Raw genomic sequence first — 20586 nt, 5'->3', positions numbered from 1 at the left:
CTCCATGAAATTCAGTTTGACACCCCTGTTTTAGAGAGTCGTTGAGGCCACCTGGAGGTTTGACTGTGTCCTCAGGGTCGCCTGAGTGGTGCAAATGGGTGTGGAGCCTTCTCGGAACTGCTGAAAGGAATGTGTTCTAGACTGGAGATGGATGCTGTTGTTATATATTTATATTTATATTCCTTGTAGACAGCTGGTCATTTGCCTTCTTTTAGAGAGTCGTTGAGGCCACTTGGAGGTTTGTCTTGTGTCCTCAGGGTCACCCGAGTGGTGCAAATGGGTGGTCTATCTATCAGCAGTCTACAACATAATCCTTTCCGCAGTTCCAAGGAGGCTCCACACCCATTTGCACCACTCGGGTGACCCTGAGGACACAAACCTCCAAGTGGCCTCAACGACCCGCTAAAAGGATGCAAATGACCAGTTTTTCTGCAAGGAGTATAAATCCTTCCATTCCCCACCCTCCAGTCAGAGCTGAAGAAGCTTCCGGGATGAGAAGCGAAACGTCTTCAAAGGAAAACAAGAAAGTCCAGTGGCCTCCTGACCTGGAATGACGGAGAACCTGCGTAGACGTTCTTGACCGTATCTCCAGTCTCCCCTACCTATCAGTGTGGATTCTGGGATCTAAACAATCACTGTATTACTCTGGAAGGCTAAATCTACCCCTGATTTACAGGAATGGACGGCCAAGGTGTACCGTCTGCCAACTTACAGCCAGTCCTCGATTTACGACCGCCAGGGAGCCCCCACATTTCCGCCGCTAAGTGAGACATTCGCTAAGTGGGCTTTGCCCCATTTTGCGACCGTTCTTGCCACAACTGCGAAGTGAACCCCTGCAAGCTGCTAGGTTACTAAGGCGGTTGTTAAGTGAATCGCTTGTCAGAAGGCCGCCAAAGGGGGGATCACGTGACCCCCGGGACACTGCGACTGACGTAAGTACGAGTCGGTTGCCAAGTGCCCAAGTTTTGATCACCTGAGCCCGCAGATGCTACACTGGTCGTAACTGTGAACAAGGGTTGTGAGCCAATTTTTTTTTTCAGCGCTGTTGTAACTTTGAACGGTCAGTAAATGAACTTTTGTTAAATCAAGGACTGCCTGTAAGAAAGGTTTTATACAATCCTGGGTTGTATAAACAGAGGCATGGAATCAAACAAAAGGTTTTAAGCCATTCAAGTCAAATTTAGGGCAGTTGTGAACTCTCCTGATAATTTTTCCCCCCTCTTTCTGTCACATCACATTTGTTAATCAATATTTCCTCTTATTTCCCCCACCCCCGTCCATTACTTTGGCCATATATATAAATATATCTTTTTTAAAAGAGCTTAATTGGAAAAAAAATAAATCAATCGTAACCTGATCAAGTGCCAGGCCGCAAAATGCCAACTTCTTTTGTTTCCCAGGCTGCATCGGGGGGGGGGGCTCCCTAGATATTCTCAGAAATTAAAAAATGACGGAGAGGGGGGGGGAAGAGGGCTGGAAATCCCCCCTCCCCTTTGTGAGGACCCAGAAGATGCTCTAAAAATAGCCCAAATATTCCCCCCATCCCCAAAACTGGATGATATCTGGAACGGTGGATCATTCCTTGCCATGAAATAAAGGCCTGGGCGTTTTTCCAAGCCCATTTTGGTCTTCCGAAGGAAGGAATCTTAATACGCTGGTTAGGTTCCCGTTCGGGATATTCCAGAACAGCCAGGATTATTTCATTTGGCAGCCCGTAATTGAGTGGTGCCTTTCGATCTTTCTTAGCCCTGATTTATGGCGATCTTATTTTTCTATCGATTTCCTGGAAGGCGGAATGGAAAAGGGAAATCTAACTCGTTCCCATTTTAATGTCCCTTCCTGGTGGGTTGAAAACTCCGTCCCATTGGATGAGGTCAAGGGCAGGATGGACGGGGATTTTCACACACACACACACACACACTGAGAGACTCCACTCATAGCGAGAAGGATAAATAAACCAGGATCTAACCAGGATCTTGGCAAGCTAGAAGGAAGACTTTGAAGCTTTCTCCCAGCTCTCTCGTTCATTAACGGCGGAATTCAACTCTCGTGTTGACTGCAAAGATGGGAATTGAAGTCCAACCTCTTTCAAGGACCCTTAGGAGGAGGAGGAGGAGAAGTTGTGAACTCAGCTGTTGTTGGTCTGTCGACACAACTAAAAGAACATCACCTTACCAAAAAACAAAAAAGATGTTGAGACTTTGGGAAAAAGTGCAAAGCAGAGCAACTAAGACGATTTAGAAGCCTGCAGATTAAACCTATGAAGAACGCTTGCAGGAACTGGGTATGGCCAGCCTAGAAAAAAAAGGGGGACCAAGGGGGGGGACAAATCTTCCAGTATTTGAGGGTCTGACACAAAGAAAAGGGAGGGTCAAGTTATTCTTGTCCCGCCTTCTGGAGTACCAGAAGGCGGGACAAGAAACAACAAGAGGAAAAGTTCCCAACAGTGAGGACAATTAGCCAGTGGAACAGCTTGCCACCAGAAGTTGTGGATGCTCCATCACCGGATACTGGACAGCCACCTGGGCTGGCTGAGGAATTCTGGGAGTTGAAGTCCACAAGTCTTAAAGTTGCCAAGTTTGAAGGCCCCTGGTCTAGGGTCTCCTGCTTGAGCAGGAGGTTGGACTAGAAGACCTCCAAGGTCCCTTTCCAGCTCTATTCTGATTGATTGATTGGCCTCAAGCCTTCTTCCAGACTATCCTTCCTAGTGGAGATGCTCTACTACTTTGGGCTTGTCCTACATTGCAGGGACCTCGGGTTGGTTGGTGCAAGGGTCCAATTTCCTTCTCAGGTAGGAATGGAGGTGGTCCTCACTACAGGAAGCCCTCTAGGGTCATCCTCTTCTTAACCCTGAGCCAGCCGTGTGCAGCAGCAGCCCAAAAATGTGAACCAGTTGCCAAGCAATGGGAATTTAAATCACTTGACCACGGGGATCCTGCAAAGGTCAGGAGTGTGACAAGAAGGAACAGACGGCTCAAAGACCGCCACTGCAAGAGGGACCTCGGAGTCCCAGTGGACGATCGCTTGACCGTGAGCCAGCCGTGTACGGTGGCAGCCAAAAAAGCTAACACAATCCTGGGTTGTAGAAACAGAGGCACGGAATCAAGATCAAGCGATGTATTAGCACCGCTTGATAAAACCCCAGTGAGGCCACACCTGGAGTACCGCAGCCAATGTTGGTCACCATATCACAAAAAAAAAAAGAGGTTGAGAGTTTGGAAAAAATTCAGAGAAGAGCAACTAAGATGATGCAAGGCCTGGAGACCAAAACGTACGAAGAACGGCTGCGGGACTTGGGTTTGGCTAGTCTAAAGAAAAGAAGAAATAGGGGAGACAGGATAGCAGCGTTCCAGTATCTGAGGGGCTGCCCCAAAGAAGAGGAGGGGGTCCACATTGTTCTCCAAAGCATCAGAAGGGAAGGACGAGGAACAACGGTTGGAAACTGATCAAGGAGAGAAGCAACCTGGAATTAAGGAGAAACTTCCTGATGCTGAGGACAATCAACCAGTGGAACAGCTGGCCACCAGAAATCGTGGGGGCTCCAGCACTGGAGGTTTTTAAGAAGAGACTGGACAATCACCTGTACGAGATGGTATTGGTTCTCCTGCTTAAACAGGGGGCTGGACTAGAAGACCTCCAAGGTCCCTTACAGATTCTATTCTATTCTATTCTATTCTATTCTATTCTATTCTATTCTATTCTATTCTATTCTATTCTATTCTATTCTATTTAATTCTAATTCTAATTCTCTATTCTATTCTATTCTATTCTATTCTATTCTATTCTAATTCTAATTCTAATTCTAATTCTCTATTCTATTCTATTCTATTCTATTTAATTCTAATTCTAATTCTCTATTCTATTCTATTCTATTCTATTCTATTCTATTCTATTCTATTCTATTCTATTCTATTCTATTCTATTCTACTCTACTCTTTGGATTAAAGCGTATTTAACCAAAGGCTCAGTTAGGAATGGCAAAAATGGCTGAGGATTCGCACTTAGACCTGTTGCTTAGGTTAATTGCAATTAAGGCAGCAATTCCTAAATCGTGCCGAACAACATTGGACTGAAGAGGAAGATAATCATTTCTGCTTTCTCACTGACTTCCTGTTACGACTTTGGTTATTCTCCAGTTCTGAGGCTCCACTGGAATGAAACACACACACACACACACACCACACAGAGAGAAGCATTTGTTTGTTGCTTCTTATATCTGAATGGAGCCAAACAATGCTAGGTGGTTCAGCAACAAAAAACGTTGACAGGGCTTCCAACATTGGGGGATACTGGGAGCTGAAGCCCCCCCCCCTCTCTTGCTGGCAAGGGGGATTCTGGGAAATGAAGTCCACCCATTTTAAACCTGCGGAGAAACGCTGCCCGAGAGACGTGATGGTTAGATATGTCTGCAGAGGCACAGGTGGGACACGCGTGCAGATTCTGAAGGACAAATAAAGCAAGGATGGTATTTTATCACATTTATAAGGCCAGGAAATGGGCGAGAGGGCGACACGGGCTTTTGTGGAAAACCAGGACGAGCTCAGGCACGAATTCCGGATTTCGCGCCATTTGCCCGATGACTTCACAACACGAAGTAGTATCTCTAAGGCAGGGGGTCTTCCAACTTGGCCCTTGGATGACTTGTGGACTTCAACTCCCAGAATTCCTCAGCCAGGCACGCCTGGCTGAGGAATTCTGGGAATTGAAGTCCACAAGTCGTCGAAGGGCCAGGTTTGAAGACCCCTGCTTGTAAGGGGTCCTTAATGTTAAGGGCAGCGAAATGGGCGGAAAGTGGCAGCAGCTGACAGGATGGGTGTTTGATTTATGAACCGGAAAAGTACAAGGCGGAGGGGAAAAAATAGAAGGGAGGGGGGGGCAACCTTCAATCACCCCCCCATGGCCCCAGAATAAAAAGGTTTTCACATGTTTTTTGGGAGGAGGATGGGGGAGTCAAGGAAAAGGAAGGAGGGAGGGAGGGAGGGAAGGAAGGAGGGAGGGAACAGGAAGGAAAAAAATCACTCCTTCCTTCCTCTTCCTCTCTCTCCCTTCTTTCCTTTCTCACGCTCTTCCTTCCTCTACTCCCCCCATCCCTCTCTCCCTCCTCTTTGCTTCCTCTGCTCCTTCCCTCCCATTCTCTTTTTTTCCTGTTCCCTCCCTCTTCTTCATTTTCTTCCTCCCTCCCTCCCTTTCTTTCCTTCCTTCCCTCCTTCCTCCCTCCCCCTCCCCGACCCTCCGTTCTTTCCTCCCTCCCTCCTTTTTTCCTTTCCTTCCTTCCCTCCTCCCTCCCACTGACCCTCCGTTCTTTCCTCCCTCCCTTCCCCCTTTCCCTCCCTGACTTTTCCTCCCTCCCTCCCTTTTTTCTTTCCTTCCTTCCTTCCTTCCTCCCTGACCCTCTGTTCATTCCTCCCTTTTCTCTCCTTCCTTCCCCCTCCCTCCCTCTCCATTCTTTCCTCCCTCCCTCCCTTCCCCCCTCCCTCCCTGGCTTTTCCTCCCTCCCTCCTTTTCCTTCCTTCCTTCCTTCCCTCCTCCCTCTCTCTGACCCTCGATTCTTTCCTCCCTTTTTTCTTTCCTCCCTCCCTTCCCCCTTTTCCCTCCCTGACTTTTCCTCCCTCCCTCCCTTTTTTCTTTCCTTCCTTCCTTCCTTCCTCCCTGACCCTCTGTTCATTCCTCCCTTTTCTCTCCTTCCTTCCCCCTCCCTCCCTCTCCATTCTTTCCTCCCTCCCTCCCTTCCCCCCCTCCCTCCCTGGCTTTTCCTCCCTCCCTCCTTTTCCTTCCTTCCTTCCTTCCCTCCTCCCTCTCTCTGACCCTCGATTCTTTCCTCCCTTTTTTCTTTCCTCCCTCCCTTCCCCCCTCTCTCCCTCCCTGACTTTTCCTCCCTCCCTCCCTTTTTTCTTTCCTTCCTTCCTTCCCTCCTCCCTCCCTCCTGTTTCCTTCCTTCCTTCCTCCCCCCCTCCCCCTCCCTCTGACCCTCCGTTTTTTCCTCCCTCCCTCCCTTTTTTCCTTCCTTCCTTCCTTCCCCCCCTCCCTCCCCCCCTACCCTTTGCAGCTCCCCCCTCCCTGGCTTTGCACAAGGGGCCCAGCTGTCCTTCCCCAGAAATCCTCCAATGGAAAAGGGGCCAATTATCCCAAATTGTTTGCACAAAATAACCCTGTGCAAATTGTTTGGCACACTTGATGTTCCCAGAGGCTCAGCCCGGCCTTTTCCGGCTTCCTTTTGTTCAACCAAACGGGCCCCGAAAACATTTTTCTCCCCAGAACTCACGGGAAAAAAAATAAACCTCCTCCCCTGGAGACCTACAGCAGTCTGACCACTTTATTTATTTGTTATTTGCCTTCAGGAGTTCTACGTGCTTCATCGCTGGAGGTCTTCAGGAAGAGACTGGACAACCGCTTGTCTGAAATGCCCTAGAGCAGGGCTTTCCAACCAGCGGTACGGGTACCACCTGTGGTACGTTGGCACCTGGCAGGTGGTACGCGACCATCCTAGAAAAGTGGTAGCGGGGGAGGGGAATGAGCTGAACCGGTGGCAGCACCGCACAAGCTGGAGCGAGAGACGGCTGGAGCTGCAGGGCTGTCGGGGCTCAGCGGAAGCGCCAGGATCAGCGCCAGGATCCAGCCGGAGCTCAACGCTGATCCTGGCACTTCTGAGCCCAGAAGAAGTGCCGATCAGCTGGAATGTTGCAGCATCTCCAGGGTCTTGTGATTTACATTCAGATGCTTGGCAACTGATTCATATTTACGATGGACACAGTGTCCCAGGGTCATGTGAAGGGACCCAAACCTGCTGCAACCACCCAGCAGAGGGAGGGGAATAAAAACCAAACACCCCCCACACCACTCCTGCTGCCAATCCTCAACAGAAATGCTCACAACCATGAAAACCTCGGACAGGAGGAAGAGCGCCGCCGGGCGGGCAGGCAGGTGTCTTGCTCGGCTGTGGCTCAGGGGGGCACTTTTTTCAGGCCCATTGTAACTTCGAACAGTCACTAAGCCAACTGTTGTAAGTCGAGGACTACCTGTACTTCATCACTTTTTTCCTTTTTTTTTGTCATCCAGTTTTTGACACCTTGCTAGGCGACTGGCGGTACTCGGATGTTGCCATATCCTAAAAGTGGTGCAATGGGTAAAATGGTTGAAAAGCCCTGCTCTAGAGCAGGGGTCTTCCAACTTGACCCTTTTATGACTTGTGGACTTCAACTCCCAGAATTCCTCCGCCAAGGCACACTGCCTGAGGAATTCTGGGAGCTGAAGTCCACAAGTCATAAAAGGGCCAAGTTGGAGGACCCCTGCTCTAGAGACTCTAGGACAGGGGTAGGCCACCTCAGCTCTTTTCTGACTCATGGACTTCAACACCCAGAATTCCTGAGTCAGCTATGCTGACTCAGGAATTCTGGGAGTTGAAGTCCATGAGTCATAAAAGAGCCGAGGTGGCCTACCCCTGCTCTAGGCCTAAGACAGGGGACTTCAAACTTGGCCCTTTTATGAATTGTGGACTTCAACTCCCAGAATTCCTCAGCCAGGCACACTGGCTGAGGAATTCTGGGAGTTGAAGTCCACAAGTCATAAAAGGGCCAAGTTGGAAGACCCCTGCTCTGGGGTCTCCTGCTTGAGTAGGGGGTTGGACTAGAAGACCTCCAAGGTCCCTTCCAGCTCTATACTGATTGATCAGTTCTGAAATCCGGGGTGCAGCCATTTCACGTGTGTTTGTGTGTGTGTCTCTCTGTGTGTGTAAGGGGGTATCTACACACAGGTCAACTCCAAACCCGACAGTTGCAGTCACCTAACCTATTTGCCATCTTGGTTTAACCCTGGCTTAGTCTTTAGTGAGTGCAGGAATCCTCCCAGGATAGGGTTCAAAGTGATGTATAAAAGTAAAAAGTTGAGGCTGTAGTGTTATTACCTTTTATGCCTTTTTTGCCCCCATTTTATGAGCTTTCTTGCTACGGTTGCTAAGTGAATCACTGCAGTTGTTCACTTGGTAACATGGTTGTTAAGTGAATCTGTCTGAGGCGGGACTAGAACTCACCATCTCCTGGTGATTGGCCCAAAGTCCCCCAGCTGGCTTTCATGCCTAAGGCGGGACTAGAACTCACCATCTCCTGGTGATTGGCCCAAAGTCACCCAGCCAGCTTTCGTGCCTGAGGCGGAACTAGAACTCACCATCTCCTGGTGATTGGCCCAAAATCACCCAGTTGGCTTTCATGCCTAAGGCAGGACTAGAACTCACCGTCTCCTGGTGATTGGCCCAAAGTCACCCAGTTGGCTTTCATGCCTAAGGCGGGACTAGAACTCATGTCTCCTGGTGATTGGCCCAAAGTCACCCGGTTGGCTTTCATGCCTAAGGCAGGACTAGAACTCACCGTCTCCTGGTGATTGCTAAGGGGGACGTGTGTTAAGTGGATTTTGCCCCACTGAAGAAACTTCCTTGCCACTGTCGTTAAGTGAATCCCCACAACACGGTTGTTAAGTGAATCTGGCTTCCCCCCAATGATTATGCTGGTCGGAAGGTCTCAAAAGGGGATCATGTGAAGCCTCCCCCAGAACGCTGCGACCGTCATAAATACGAGTCAGTTACCAAGCGTCTGGAATTTCAATTAGGTGACCACCGGGTGTGTGTGTGTGTGTGTGTGTGTGTGTGTGTGTTGCAGTGGTCATTAAGTGTGAAAAACAGCCATAAGTCCATTTTTTCCAGTGCCGTGGTAACTTCAAACGGTCACAAGTGAATTGTTGTAAGTCGAGGACTTCCTGTACATCCCTTTCTGAAACGGCAGCGGCTGACGGAAAGCATTTGCTTGCTAACTGCTCTGAGGGGAAAGCGAAACAAAAGCCCAGCGTTAATAATCCTGTGTTCCTGTAGCATCTGAAAGCGTCATAAAGCAAGGAGGCTGAAGAGGCTTCGCGAGGTCAGCTACAAGAGATCCATATGTAATATAATTGTCCCAGGAGAGCAATGATTCAGACATGATCTGCTAAAGGCTTGGCAATTCCCTCTTTTCAAACGCAGCGCTGAGCCCGGGCCCAGCCTTCCAGCCCAGGTGACCCATTTCCTTCTTCTCCAGCCTGCAAAGCCCACCACGGATCTTATCCTAGATGCAAAGGGTTTACACAGGAAGAGGAACAAAGGGTCCTTTGGAGGGGAGAGGCTCTGGGTTTCTGCAAGTCCAGCATGTGGGAATTTATCTCTGAAAGGGGGAGGTTTGCGGGAAGATTGGATGGTTCCTCTGCCAGCAAAGAGAAGGGGGTTTCTGCTCTGAGTGAGAAAAAGAATGAGATGCATCCGAGGGTCTTAAGAGACTAACAGAAGAGAATCTTTGTAGCTCAGGGTTGAACTGTGGGGTCCTGGGTGCTCTCTCAGCTGGGCGGTTTCCTTGCAGATGTTTCATGACCCAACTAGGCCACATCATCAGTGCTAGAAGGGAGGAGGAGGAGGAGGAGGAAGGAAGGAAGGAAGGAAGGAAGGAAGGAAGGAAGGAAGGAAGGAAGGAAGGAAGGAAGGAAGGAAGGTAGGTAGGTATGAAAGTGGGGTCCTTGGTGCTCTCTCAGCTGGGCGGTTTCCTTGCAGATGTTTCATGACCCAACTAGGCCACATCATCAGTGCTAGAAGGGAGGAGGAGGAGGAGGAAGGAAGGAAGGAAGGAAGGAAGGAAGGAAGGAAGGAAGGTAGGTAGGTAGGTATGAAAGTGGGGTCCTTGGTGCTCTCTCAGCTGGGCGGTTTCCTTGCAGATGTTTCATGACCCAACTAGGCCACATCATCAGTGCTAGAAGGGAGGAGGAGGAGGGAGGAAGGAAGGAAGGAAGGAAGGAAGGAAGGAAGGAAGGAAGGAAGGAAGGAAGGAAGGTAGGTAGGTATGAAAGTGGGGTCCTTGGTGCTCTCTCAGCTGGGCGGTTTCCTTGCAGATGTTTCATGACCCAACTAGGCCACATCATCAGTGCTAGAAGGGAGGAGGAGGAGGGAGGAAGGAAGGAAGGAAGGAAGGAAGGAAGGAAGGAAGGAAGGTAGGTATGAAAGTGGGGTCCTTGGTGCTCTCTCAGCTGGGCGGTTTCCTTGCAGATGTTTCATGACCCAACTAGGCCACATCATCAGTGCTAGAAGGGAGGAGGAGGAGGGAGGAAGGAAGGAAGGAAGGAAGGAAGGAAGGAAGGAAGGAAGGTAGGTATGAAAGTGGGGTCCTTGGTGCTCTCTCAGCTGGGCGGTTTCCTTGCAGATGTTTCATCACCCAACTAGGCCACATCATCAGTGCTAGAAGGGAGGAGGAGGAGGGAGGAAGGAAGGAAGGAAGGAAGGAAGGAAGGAAGGAAGGAAGGAAGGAAGGAAGGAAGGTAGGTATGAAAGTGGGGTCCTTGGTGCTCTCTCAGCTGGGCGGTTTCCTTGCAGATGTTTCATGACCCAACTAGGCCACATCATCAGTGCTGGAAGGAAGGAAGGAAGGAAGGAAGGAAGGAAGGAAGGAAGGAAGGAAGGAAGGAGGGGTCCTTGATGCTCTCTCAGCTTGGTGGTTTCCTTGCAGATGTTTCATCACCCAACTAGGCTATATCATCAGTGCTAGAAGGGAGGAGGAGGAGGAGGAGGAGGAGGAGGAGGAGGAGGAGGAGGAAGAGGAGGAGGAGGATAATTACTGTGGGGTCCTTAGTGTTCTCTGAGCTTGGTTATTTCCTTGCAGACGTTTCATGACCCTACTAGGGAACATCATCAGTGCTAGAAGGGAGTGGGGTTGTGGACAAGGAGGAGGAGGAGGAGGAGGAAGAGGAAGAGGGGAAGAAGGACTGTGGGATCCTTGGTGCTCTCTGAGCCGGGTTGTTTCCTTGCAAACATTTCATGACCTAACTAGGGGACACCATCAATGCTAGAAGGGAGCGGGAGATTGCTCCCTGTTTCTATACAGCAACTTGCCCTGCAGCCTATAACCAAGATAAGCAGGGATTAACTCCAGACAAACAATCTAGCAAAAAACAATGGTGGCAAATATCTGCAGCTCAGCTGTAGGATGAGGGTGAAGCTCTGTTCTCTGAGCTTGTGGGTTGGTTTCTGACTCTTTCATTACCAGGCTAGGAAAACGTCTTCAGTGGTTAAAATCCACTGAAGAGGTTACCTAGCCTGGTAGCAAAACATTCGGGGACCAACCCACAAGCTCGGAGAACAAACGTTCAGCTTCAGAAAACAATATCTTAACTAAGGAACGACCCGGATGAAAACCAAACCTCATCCACACTTGCAGAGCAAGCTAGTGTATAGAAACAAGAAGCAAACCCCACCCTCACCAGCTCGGATGACGTTACCCAAACTGGATAACGAAACGTCTAGAAGAAAAGAAATTCAATGGTGAAAAAAGTAAGGTTCTGCATTTAGGCAGGAAAAATCAAATGCACAGGTATAGTATAGGGGGTACCTTGCTCGATAGTAGTAACTGTGAGAGGGATCTCAGAGTCTTAGTAGACAATCACTTCAATATGAGCCAGCCGTGTGCTGCAGCTGCCAAAAAAGCCAACACAGTGCTAGGCTGCATTAACAGAGGGATAGAATCAAGATCAACTGAAGTACTAATACCACTTTACAATGCTTTGGTAAGGCCACACCTGGAATACTGCATCCGGTTTTGGTCACCACAATGTAAAAAAGATGTCGAAACTCTGGAAAGAGTACAGAGAAGAGCAACCAAGATGATTAGGGGGCTGGAGGCTAAAAGATATAGGGAACGGTTGCTGGAATTGGGTATGTGTAGTTTAATGAAGAGAAGGATGAGGGGTGACATGATAGCAGCGTTCCAATATCTCAGGGGCTGCCCCAAAGAAGAGGGAGTCAAGCTATTCTCCAAAGCACCTGAAAGCAGGACAAGAAGCCACGGATGGAAACTAGTCAAGGAGAGAAGCAACCTAGAACTAAGGAGAAACTTCCTGACAGTTAGAACAATGAACCAGTGGAACAACTTTGCTTCCAGAAGCGGCGAATGCTCCAACACTGGAAGTTTTTAAGAAGAGACTGGAGAGCCATTTGTCTGAAATGGTATAGGGTTTCTGCCTGAGCAGGGGGTTGGACTAGATGACCTCCAAGGACCCTTCCAGCTCTAGTCCGAATATAATAGAACCAAATCCTTCATCTCCTGATCAACTCACCAAAAGCAATATTTGTCAAAAGCAACGAAGATATATTATGTCTCCAGCATTCCTGCCATCTCTTAAGGAAATGACTGGATCAAAAAAAAAACCAACCCAACCCAAAACAAAAACGAGATAAACATTAGCCTGGCAAGTATTCTTCTTGACGAATCTATACAGACGTCTGGTGAATTGCCGGCCCTGTTCGCAAAGTGCTTAGAGATCAATCCCTGGATGTTCAACATCCAGGAAAGGAGAACATTTGTAGCTCAGAGTTGAAACGAGATGATTAGGATTTTAGATCTTTCCCAGTATTAACGTCGGACTCCGTCGGTCTCGTAGCTTGCTGAGTCTTCCTTTATCGCCTCCTTCGAAACAGGGACCTTGCCTGCCCTACAGTCGTCTGGCAGAGCCCCAACTCTCTGCCATTTCTCAAGGAGGAGAAGACAGTTCCCAGATTCCCGCGTTTTTTCCTCCGTTTTCCGGATGCGGCAACCTGGTCCTGGAGATTTAAACTCGTTCAAACTGTTTTCCTGACTAGGTTTTGGGCCTTCTCCAAGTTGCAAGCTTATTCCCTCCTCCTCGCTCTCCGAATAAGAATACAATGCAGGGGTTCTCAACTTCAGCCGTTGGAAGAGGGGTAGACTTCAGCTCCCAGAATTCCCCAGCCAGGATGCTTTGAGATAGGTGGACTTCAACTCCCAGAATTCCCTAACCTACCAAAGGTAGACTTCAATTCCCAGAATTCTTGTGCAAACAGCGAATAAATTAGAGCAGTGTTTCTCCACCTTGGCGGCTTGAACATGGGTGGACTTCAACTCCCAGAATTCCCCAGCCAGAATGCTTTGAGATGGATGGACTTCAACTGCCAGAATTCCCCAGCCAGGATGCTTTGAGATGGATGGACTTCGACTCCCAGAATTCCCCAGCCAGTGTAGGTAGACTTCAATTCCGAGAATTTTTGTGCAAACAGCAGATAAATTAGAGCAGTGTTTCTCCACCTTGGGGGCTTGAACACGGGTGGACTTCGACTCCCAGAATTCCCCTGCCAGCCATGTCGAAGTGGAACGCCACCCATCGTCAAGCTGCAAAGGCTGAGAAACAATAGCCCAAACCTTGTCTTCAAACTTGGCCCTTTGATGACTTGTGGACTTCAACTCCCAGAATTCCTCAGCCAAGCATGAGGGAAACTTTGGCTCCTTCATGACTCGTGGACTTCAACTCCCAGAATTCCTGAGCCAGCATGAGGGAAACTTTGGCTCCTTCATGACTCGTGGACTTCACCTCCCAGAATTCCTGAGCCAGCATGAGGGAAAATTGGCTCCTTCATGACTCGTGGATTTCAACTCCCAGAATTCCTGAGCCAGCATGAGGGAAACTTTGGCTCCTTCATGACTCGTGGACTTCACCTCCCAGAATTCCTGAGCCAGCATGAGGGAAAATTGGCTCCTTCATGACTCGTGGACTTCAACTCCCAGAATTCCTGAGCCAGCATGAGGGAAACTTTGGCTCCTTCATGACTCGTGGACTTCACCTCCCAGAATTCCTGAGCCAGCGTGGGGAACTATGGCCCCTTCGTGACTCGTGGCCTTCAACTCCCAGAATTCCTGAGCCAGCATGAGGGAAACTTTGGCTCCTTCATGACTCGTGGACTTCACCTCCCAGAATTCCTGAGCCAGCATGAGGGAAACTTTGGCTCCTTCATGACTCGTGGACTTCACCTCCCAGAATTCCTGAGCCAGCATGAGGGAAACTTTGGCTCCTTCATGACTTGTGGACTTCACCTCCCAGAATTCCTGAGCCAGCATGAGGGAAACTTTGGCTCCTTCATGACTCGTGGACTTCACCTCCCAGAATTCCTGAGCCAGCATGAGGGAAACTTTGGCTCCTTCATGACTTGTGGACTTCAACTCCCAGAATTCCTCAGCCAAGCATGGAATTCTGGGAGGTGAAGTCCACAAGTCATCAAAGGGCCAGGTTTGAAGACCCTTGCACTGACTAGCCCAGTGGTAGGCAACCTCGGCTCTTTTATGACTTGTGGACTTCAACTCCCAGAATTCCTGAGCCAGCATGGCTGGCTCAGGAATTCTGGGAGTTGAAGTCCATGAGTCATGAAAGAGCCGAGGTTGCCTACCCCTGGACTAGCCTATGGAAACATATAGCTTTTATTGGAGAAGATTATCAAAATAGAAGTTGAACGGCTTTTTATTGAATTGACCCTCTTTACGTTCACTAAACAGACGTGTTTTTTTCCCCTCTCTCTCTCTAGAAGAGTCTCTTCCGCTTTGCAGGGCCTGTGTCACAACTTCTCACAATCTCTCGGCCCTTATGGGGAGGCTGTAGTCCTCCTGGCAACCTGCTCCCTTTCCTCCTCCTCCTATTCGGAGAGTCCTCGACTTACGACCCCTGCCCAGCCCAACCTTTCCCTTGCTCAGTGGGACGGTTGTCAAGTGAGCGTTGGCCCCTTTTTACGACCTTCCTTGCCGCAGTTGTTAAGTGAATCACCGCAGGCGTTAAGTGAGTCACACGGCTGTTAAGCGAATCCGGCTTCCCCCCCCCATTGACTCGGCTTGTCGGAAGGTCGCCCAAGGGGATCACGTGACACGCACACACACGACACACACACACACACACACGACCGTGGGACTCTGCAACCCTTCCAAGTGCATGCCAGTTGCCAAGTGTCTGGATTTTGATCATGTGACCACGGGGAGGCTGCAACGGACGTAAATGTGAAAAAGGGTCATAAGCCCCTTTCTTCACTGCCCTTGTAGCTTTAAAAGGTAACTAAATGAATGGTTATAAGTCAAGAACCACCCATGTGGGTTCCTTCCATCCTTCCTTCCTTCCTTCCTCTTCCTCTCGTATTTTTCTTTCTTCCTTTGCACCTTTCTCCTTCCACCCTTCCTTCCATCCTTCCTTCCCCCTCTTCCTCTCCTATTTTTCTTTCTTCCTTTGCACCTTTCTCCCCCTTCCTTCCATCCTTCCTTCCTTCCTTCCCCCTCTTCCTCTCATATTTTTCTTTCTTCATTTGTACCTTTCTCCTTCCACCCTTCCTTCCATCCTTCCTTCTCCCTCTTCCTCTCGTATTTTTCTTTCTTCATTTGTACCTTTCTCCTTCCTTCCTTCCTTCCTTCCTTCCTTCCTTCCTTCCTTCCTTCCCCCTCATATTTTCTTTCTTCATTTGTACCTTTCTCCATCTTCCTTCCTTCCTTCCTTCCTTCCTTCCTTCCTTCCTTCCTTCCTTCCTCCCTCCCTCCCTTCCTTCCTTCCTCCCTCTCATATTTTTCTTTCTTCCTTTGTACCTTTCTCCATCTTCCTTCCTTCCTTCTTTCCTTCCTTCCTTCCTTCCTTCCTTCCTTCCTTCCTTCCTTCCTTCCTTCCTTCCTTCCTTCCTCCCTTCCTTCCTTCCTCCCTCTCATATTTTTCTTTCTTCCTTTGTACCTTTCTCCATCTTCCTTCCTTCCTTCTTTCCTTCCTTCCTCCCTCCCTCCCTTCCTTCCTTCTCCCTCTCATATTTTTCTTTCTTCCTTTGCACCTTTCTCCCCCTCCCTCCCTCCCTGCCCCCCTCAGCAATACACCCATGGGCCTGGCCTTCTCCGCAGGGGCTGCCCCTTTGGAGAAACGCATTCCTGACCCAGATCAAAGAGGATTCCTCCCAGCAAAATCAGGAAGGTGGAAAGCCAACCCAGGCCGAACTCCGGAGCAGCGAATGGAGGCGGCTCAGGAAAGGATGACGACGATGGCTCAGGAAGGCAAAGCCGGGAGAGAGAGGAGGGGAGGCCTCCTCCGGCCCATCCCCGAAGCCGCCTCTCTCGGAGTAGGGGGGAAAAGCAGGAGCCAAGGCTTATCGGGGTGTGTGTGTGTGTGTGTGTGTGTGTTTGTGTGTAAGTAATATCCTGTTGGGGACCCCTAATTTAAGCTTGCTTGTTAATAGCATAGAACAGAATAAAATAATGAAGAATAATCAAGAACAGAACAATGAAGAATAATGAAGAGAAGAGAATAATGAAGAATGTTGTTGTTGTTAGTTGCGAAGTCGTGTCTGACCCATCGCGACCCTATGGACAACGTTCCTCCAGGCCTTCCTGTCCTCTACCAACTTCTGGAGTCCATTTAAGCTCAGGCCTCCTGCTTCAGTGACTCCATCCAGCCACCTCCTTCTCTGTCGTCCCCTTCTTCTATTGCCCTCCACCTTTCCCAGCATGAGGCTCTTCTCCAGTGAGTCCTTCCTTCTCATGAGGTGGCCAAAGGATTTGAGTTTCCGCTTCAGGATCTGGCCTTCTAAAGAGCAGTCAGGGTGGATCTCCTCTAGGACTGACCGGTTTGATCGCCTCGCAGTCCAAGGGACTCACAGGAGTCTTCTCCAGCACCATGCTACACACCTGCAACTCCAGCCCTTTGCTAGACACTCCTTCCTCCGAAAAGGATCCACCCTTTGGGAAAACCTGGGAAAACCAGATCCCTCCCTCCGTGAAGCCTTCCCGCCAAACTTGCTCTCAAGCAAATCTCGCCTGCGGATATCCGCACGCGCTCTGAGCTTCCAACCTCAGGATTCGAATGCGGGATCGGCTCTTTCAGCCCAGCCCCGGTTCGAGCCGCTACACACACCAAACAAAAATATATGGGTGGGTGGGTGGGTGGGCAAGAGAACCCCTACGCGTCAGGACAAAAAGAGCACCCAGTTGCGTCATCCGCACGACAACCCTGCTGTTATCGCTTTCGAGCAATCGGGGGGGGGGACACGGGGTTGGACTAGATGACCTCGGGGATACCTTCTCCTTGCTACGGTTCTAGGAGGCTGCAATCCCAAGACTTCGCACGCTCTCACCTTGCACGTTGTTAAATTTTGGTTGTTTTTTTTAAAGTCAAAATGCAAGAATTGGTTACGGTGATGGTATATAGAGGATGAGGACTAGAAAACTGGTTGGGTCATTTGGGGGTATCCCCGATTTCCCAGGTCGATTTTTTTCATACATCAGATGTGGTTTCTCTCCATCTTCTTAACGGTCTTGCACAGGTTCATACAACCTGTTTAAGCCCAGTGTTTTTCAACACTGGCTGTTTTAAGATGGGTGGACTTCGATTCCCAGAATTCCCCAGCCAGCCCTGTCCTCTACCATCAGATGGCTTTCTGGACCTTCACCCCTGCAGAACTACACTTCCCAGCATCCCCTACCAGTCTTGAGAAGGAAGGAGGTGGGGTCAAGCAACCGGATCAAGCAACCCAGCTACCCACCAGCGGCCAAACATGGGGTTCCCCCCCCAATTTGGCAGGAAAGACCCTCCAGCTGCAATGTTCCCTCTGCTCTTCTGTGCTGCTAGTCCTCAAGTTTCAGATCCAGTGCCTCTGAATGGGGAGGCTCCATTTAGCAACAAAGAAAAGATGCCTGGGGGAGGGGGGGGGGACGTACAGCACAGAAGGAGGGGGAGGGGGGGGATGAGTGTCTGCCCCTCCCAATTTTGATTTTCTTAGCTGGGGAGGGGGTGATCAGAAATGCCCTCCCCATTTTAGGCAGAATTGGCTACCCTGATTTTTTGGCAAGCCCAAATTAATTCCAGGTGAGATGCCACCGCTGGGATGAGAGGGGGGTGGGTGGGTTTCCTCTCCCTAAACGGGGGGAGTCTCTAAATGGGGATATTCACCCCCTCCTCACCCACCCACCCCCTCCTCGTCCTCCTTTTTCCTCTTCTCAGCACCGGCGCTGCGCTGTCTTCTACACGAGACTGCGGCAATTCACACGAGCGCCAAAACCTGGGCCGTCGTAGGCAACCCAGAGCCAGCCCCCGCACCCCAAGCCCCGGCGCGCATCTGCACAGCCCCTTCCCACGTTACGCATCAACCCGTGGAAGCGCTCCCGAATTAAGCCGGTTTCCCACCCACCCCCAACACACACACACACACACAGACACACACACACACACACCATCCCCGGGCAGCGAAGAGCAGAAGGCAGCCTCTCACTTCCCACCCCCCACCCCCTCCTCCTAGAGACCGTCGGAACGGTCCGACACGCGTCCAGATGCGCGGAGGCTCCGAGCGTCCCCCACCCCCGCAGCAGCAGCAGCAGCCCGGCGCGGTCCCCAACCTGGCGCCCACTGACCTGGTGCCTTTGTCGCCCATGGCCGAAGCCGGACGCCGGGCAGAAGCGGGGAGAGCCCGGCCGCAGGAGCCGGGAGAGGTCGGGGTGGCTCGGATGATTCCCGGCTGCCGTCCGTCCGCTTCCCTCCCGGGGGAGGCTGCTCTGCTTGCCCGGCCGACACCCGCGGAGCTCCGGGCTGCTCGGTCGGCGGAGAGCGCTGGACGCCGCTACGCTGCCTCCTCCTTCTCCTTCTCCTCCTCCTCCTCCTCTCTTTCCTCCTTTTTCTCCTCCTCCTCCTCCTCCTCCTCTCTTTCCTCCTCCTTCTCCTTTTTCTCCTTCTCCCTTTTCTCCTCCTCCTCTCTTTTCTCCTCCTCCTTCTCCTTTTACTCCTTCTCCCTTTTCTCCCCCTCCTCCTCCTTTTCCTCCTCTTCCTCCTCCGGCCGCCGCGTCACCCCCGCGAGAGCAGCAACCCCTCCGCGGCACGCGTGGAGAGCCGCGTTCACACAGCGCCAAGGCTGCCGCCCCTGCATCACGTGTCCGGCAGGAGGGAGGGGAGCGGGGTGGGGGGGCGCCTGCTTTCTTGCTTGCTAAACGGGGCTCCGGTCGGGCAGGGGGCGCGTGCACGCGAGAGGGAGGGGGGGAAAAAGGAGGCGGCGTTCTCACGACCCGCCAGGCCTGGGGAAGGCGTTGTCCCTTCCCCTCCCCCCCCCTCCCCTCCCCCGAAATAAAGCCAGGCAATCGAGCTCCCGCGTTCTCCGCTTTTCGCGGAGACAATTGGCCTCTGCGAAGCCCCCCATTTCCCCATTCAGTGAGATTTGCCCTACTCTTGCCTGCGTTCTCACGACGCTTGAGTCCTGCCTTGCGTGCAATCCGGGATTTGGGAAGTTGGGTCCGTTGAGGCGAACCGAGAATAGTCCCGCTTAAGGAATCCTGCTAGATATTCTCACTTGGCTGCAAAGGAAACTGCCCTGCAAGGCTGTCCTAGGCGGAACTAGTGTCAACCCATTTTACAGAAGGGAGACGGCAAGGTCGAGGCCCCTTCCTGTTGGGAAATGCGCAACAGCGCTAGGAGAAAGCACACCGTCTTGGCTCTTGTGTGCTGCATTCGAGCCAGACTCAAAGAAGGGCCAAGTGGCTTTTTCCTGGTCTGGCTTGCTCATTCAGACATGCAGCTTGAAAAATCCATTGACCGTCCTCAAACGCTCTGCCCACCATTGGGTCACCTCTCCCTCGTCTTCCTTCAGCAGCTGGAAGATGGTCCCAAAGGCAATGGGTGCCCAGGGATCCCCCTGCCAAGGCCTCAAGACGACTTTCCTAATCCTGAGATCACCTGTTGGTGCCCCATCCAAGGACCGGGTTTGGAGAGATCAGGCAAGGCCTCTCACGGGCAAAACAGAGGAGAATCTTCCTGGGTACCTTTTGACTTTAAAAAAAGGTATCCAAAAAAAAAAATCAAGACGCTTGGCAACTGACTCGTATTTATGACGGTCGCAGTGTCCCCCCACCCCCACCCACCCCCGGGGTCACGTGATCCCCTTCTACAACCTTCTGAAAAGCAAAGTCAATGGGGAAGCTGGCTTCACTTAACAACCAGGTCACTAACTGGAGAACTGCAGCGATTCCCTTAATAACGGTGGCAAGAAAGGTTGTAAAATGGAGCAGAACTCACTTTAAAAAAAAAGTCCCAGAACAGAATAAAATAGAGTAGAATAGAGTAGAATAAGAACAATAATAATAGGATAAAGAACTGATTAAAGAATAGAATGGAATGGAATGGAATAGAATTACAGAACTGGAAGGGACCTTGGGAGGTCCTCTAGTCCAGCCCCCCCTGCTCAAGCCATCTCAGACGAGTGACTGTCTAGTAGTCTCTTCTTAAAAAATCTCTTAGCAAAAGAAAAATTGGGCTCAGTGGCGGTCGTAAGTGAAGGACTACCTGTGTATCTTGGGAGGTCTGTGGGACCTTCAAATGGTCACTAAGCAATCCGTCGTAAGCCGAGGACGGCCTGTACAACGGCTGGGTCTTTTACTTTGCTCGGATCGATGCGAAGGCCGGCTCGTGACGTAAGATTTGGATGGAATCCCAGGGTTGTTGGCTAACTTTGGGAAGATGAAAAACATCCCGGATTGTGGTACTCGCCACATCCACCCGGCGGCCATGAAAGAGCCACGGACGATACCACGGAGCCACCAGGCCGTGGCCTCGGGCGCACCTTGAGGCTGGAAGGCTCAGCAGCTCCTATTTGTGTGTCTGTGTGTCCAAATAAATTAAAAATCGAATGGGGGGGGAAGCCTCTCTCTCTCTCCCACCCTTGATTTTTTTCAAAGTGGCAGAATTTCATCTTGCTCCACAATTACAGGAAGTCCTCGACTTACGATGGTTCGTTTAGCGACCGTCCAAAGTGACATC

At 50.7% G+C, this 20586-nt stretch overlaps 1 protein-coding gene across 1 annotated transcript in view; it reads right to left on the bottom strand.

Annotated features, from left to right (window-relative positions):
• Positions 1-18400, bottom strand: part of ARRB1 (arrestin beta 1) — a gene marked incomplete at its 3' end in the record, with an annotated part of 88621 nt that extends 70221 nt beyond the window's left edge. The window contains exon 1 of the mRNA XM_083362159.1: positions 18198-18400. Coding sequence (XP_083218285.1) covers positions 18198-18217 — 20 coding nt within the window. The 5' untranslated portion in view covers positions 18218-18400. The remainder of the gene's footprint in view (positions 1-18197) is intronic.
• Between the last annotated feature and the right edge of the window lie 2186 nt (positions 18401-20586).

The sequence above is a fragment of the Vipera ursinii genome, assembly GCF_947247035.1.
Source record: "Vipera ursinii genome assembly, chromosome: 4".
In the NCBI taxonomy this organism is placed as follows: Eukaryota; Metazoa; Chordata; class Lepidosauria; order Squamata; family Viperidae; genus Vipera; species Vipera ursinii.
The sequence above is the reverse complement of the archived record's forward strand: the minus strand, read 5'-3'. Positions and strand labels throughout refer to the sequence as shown.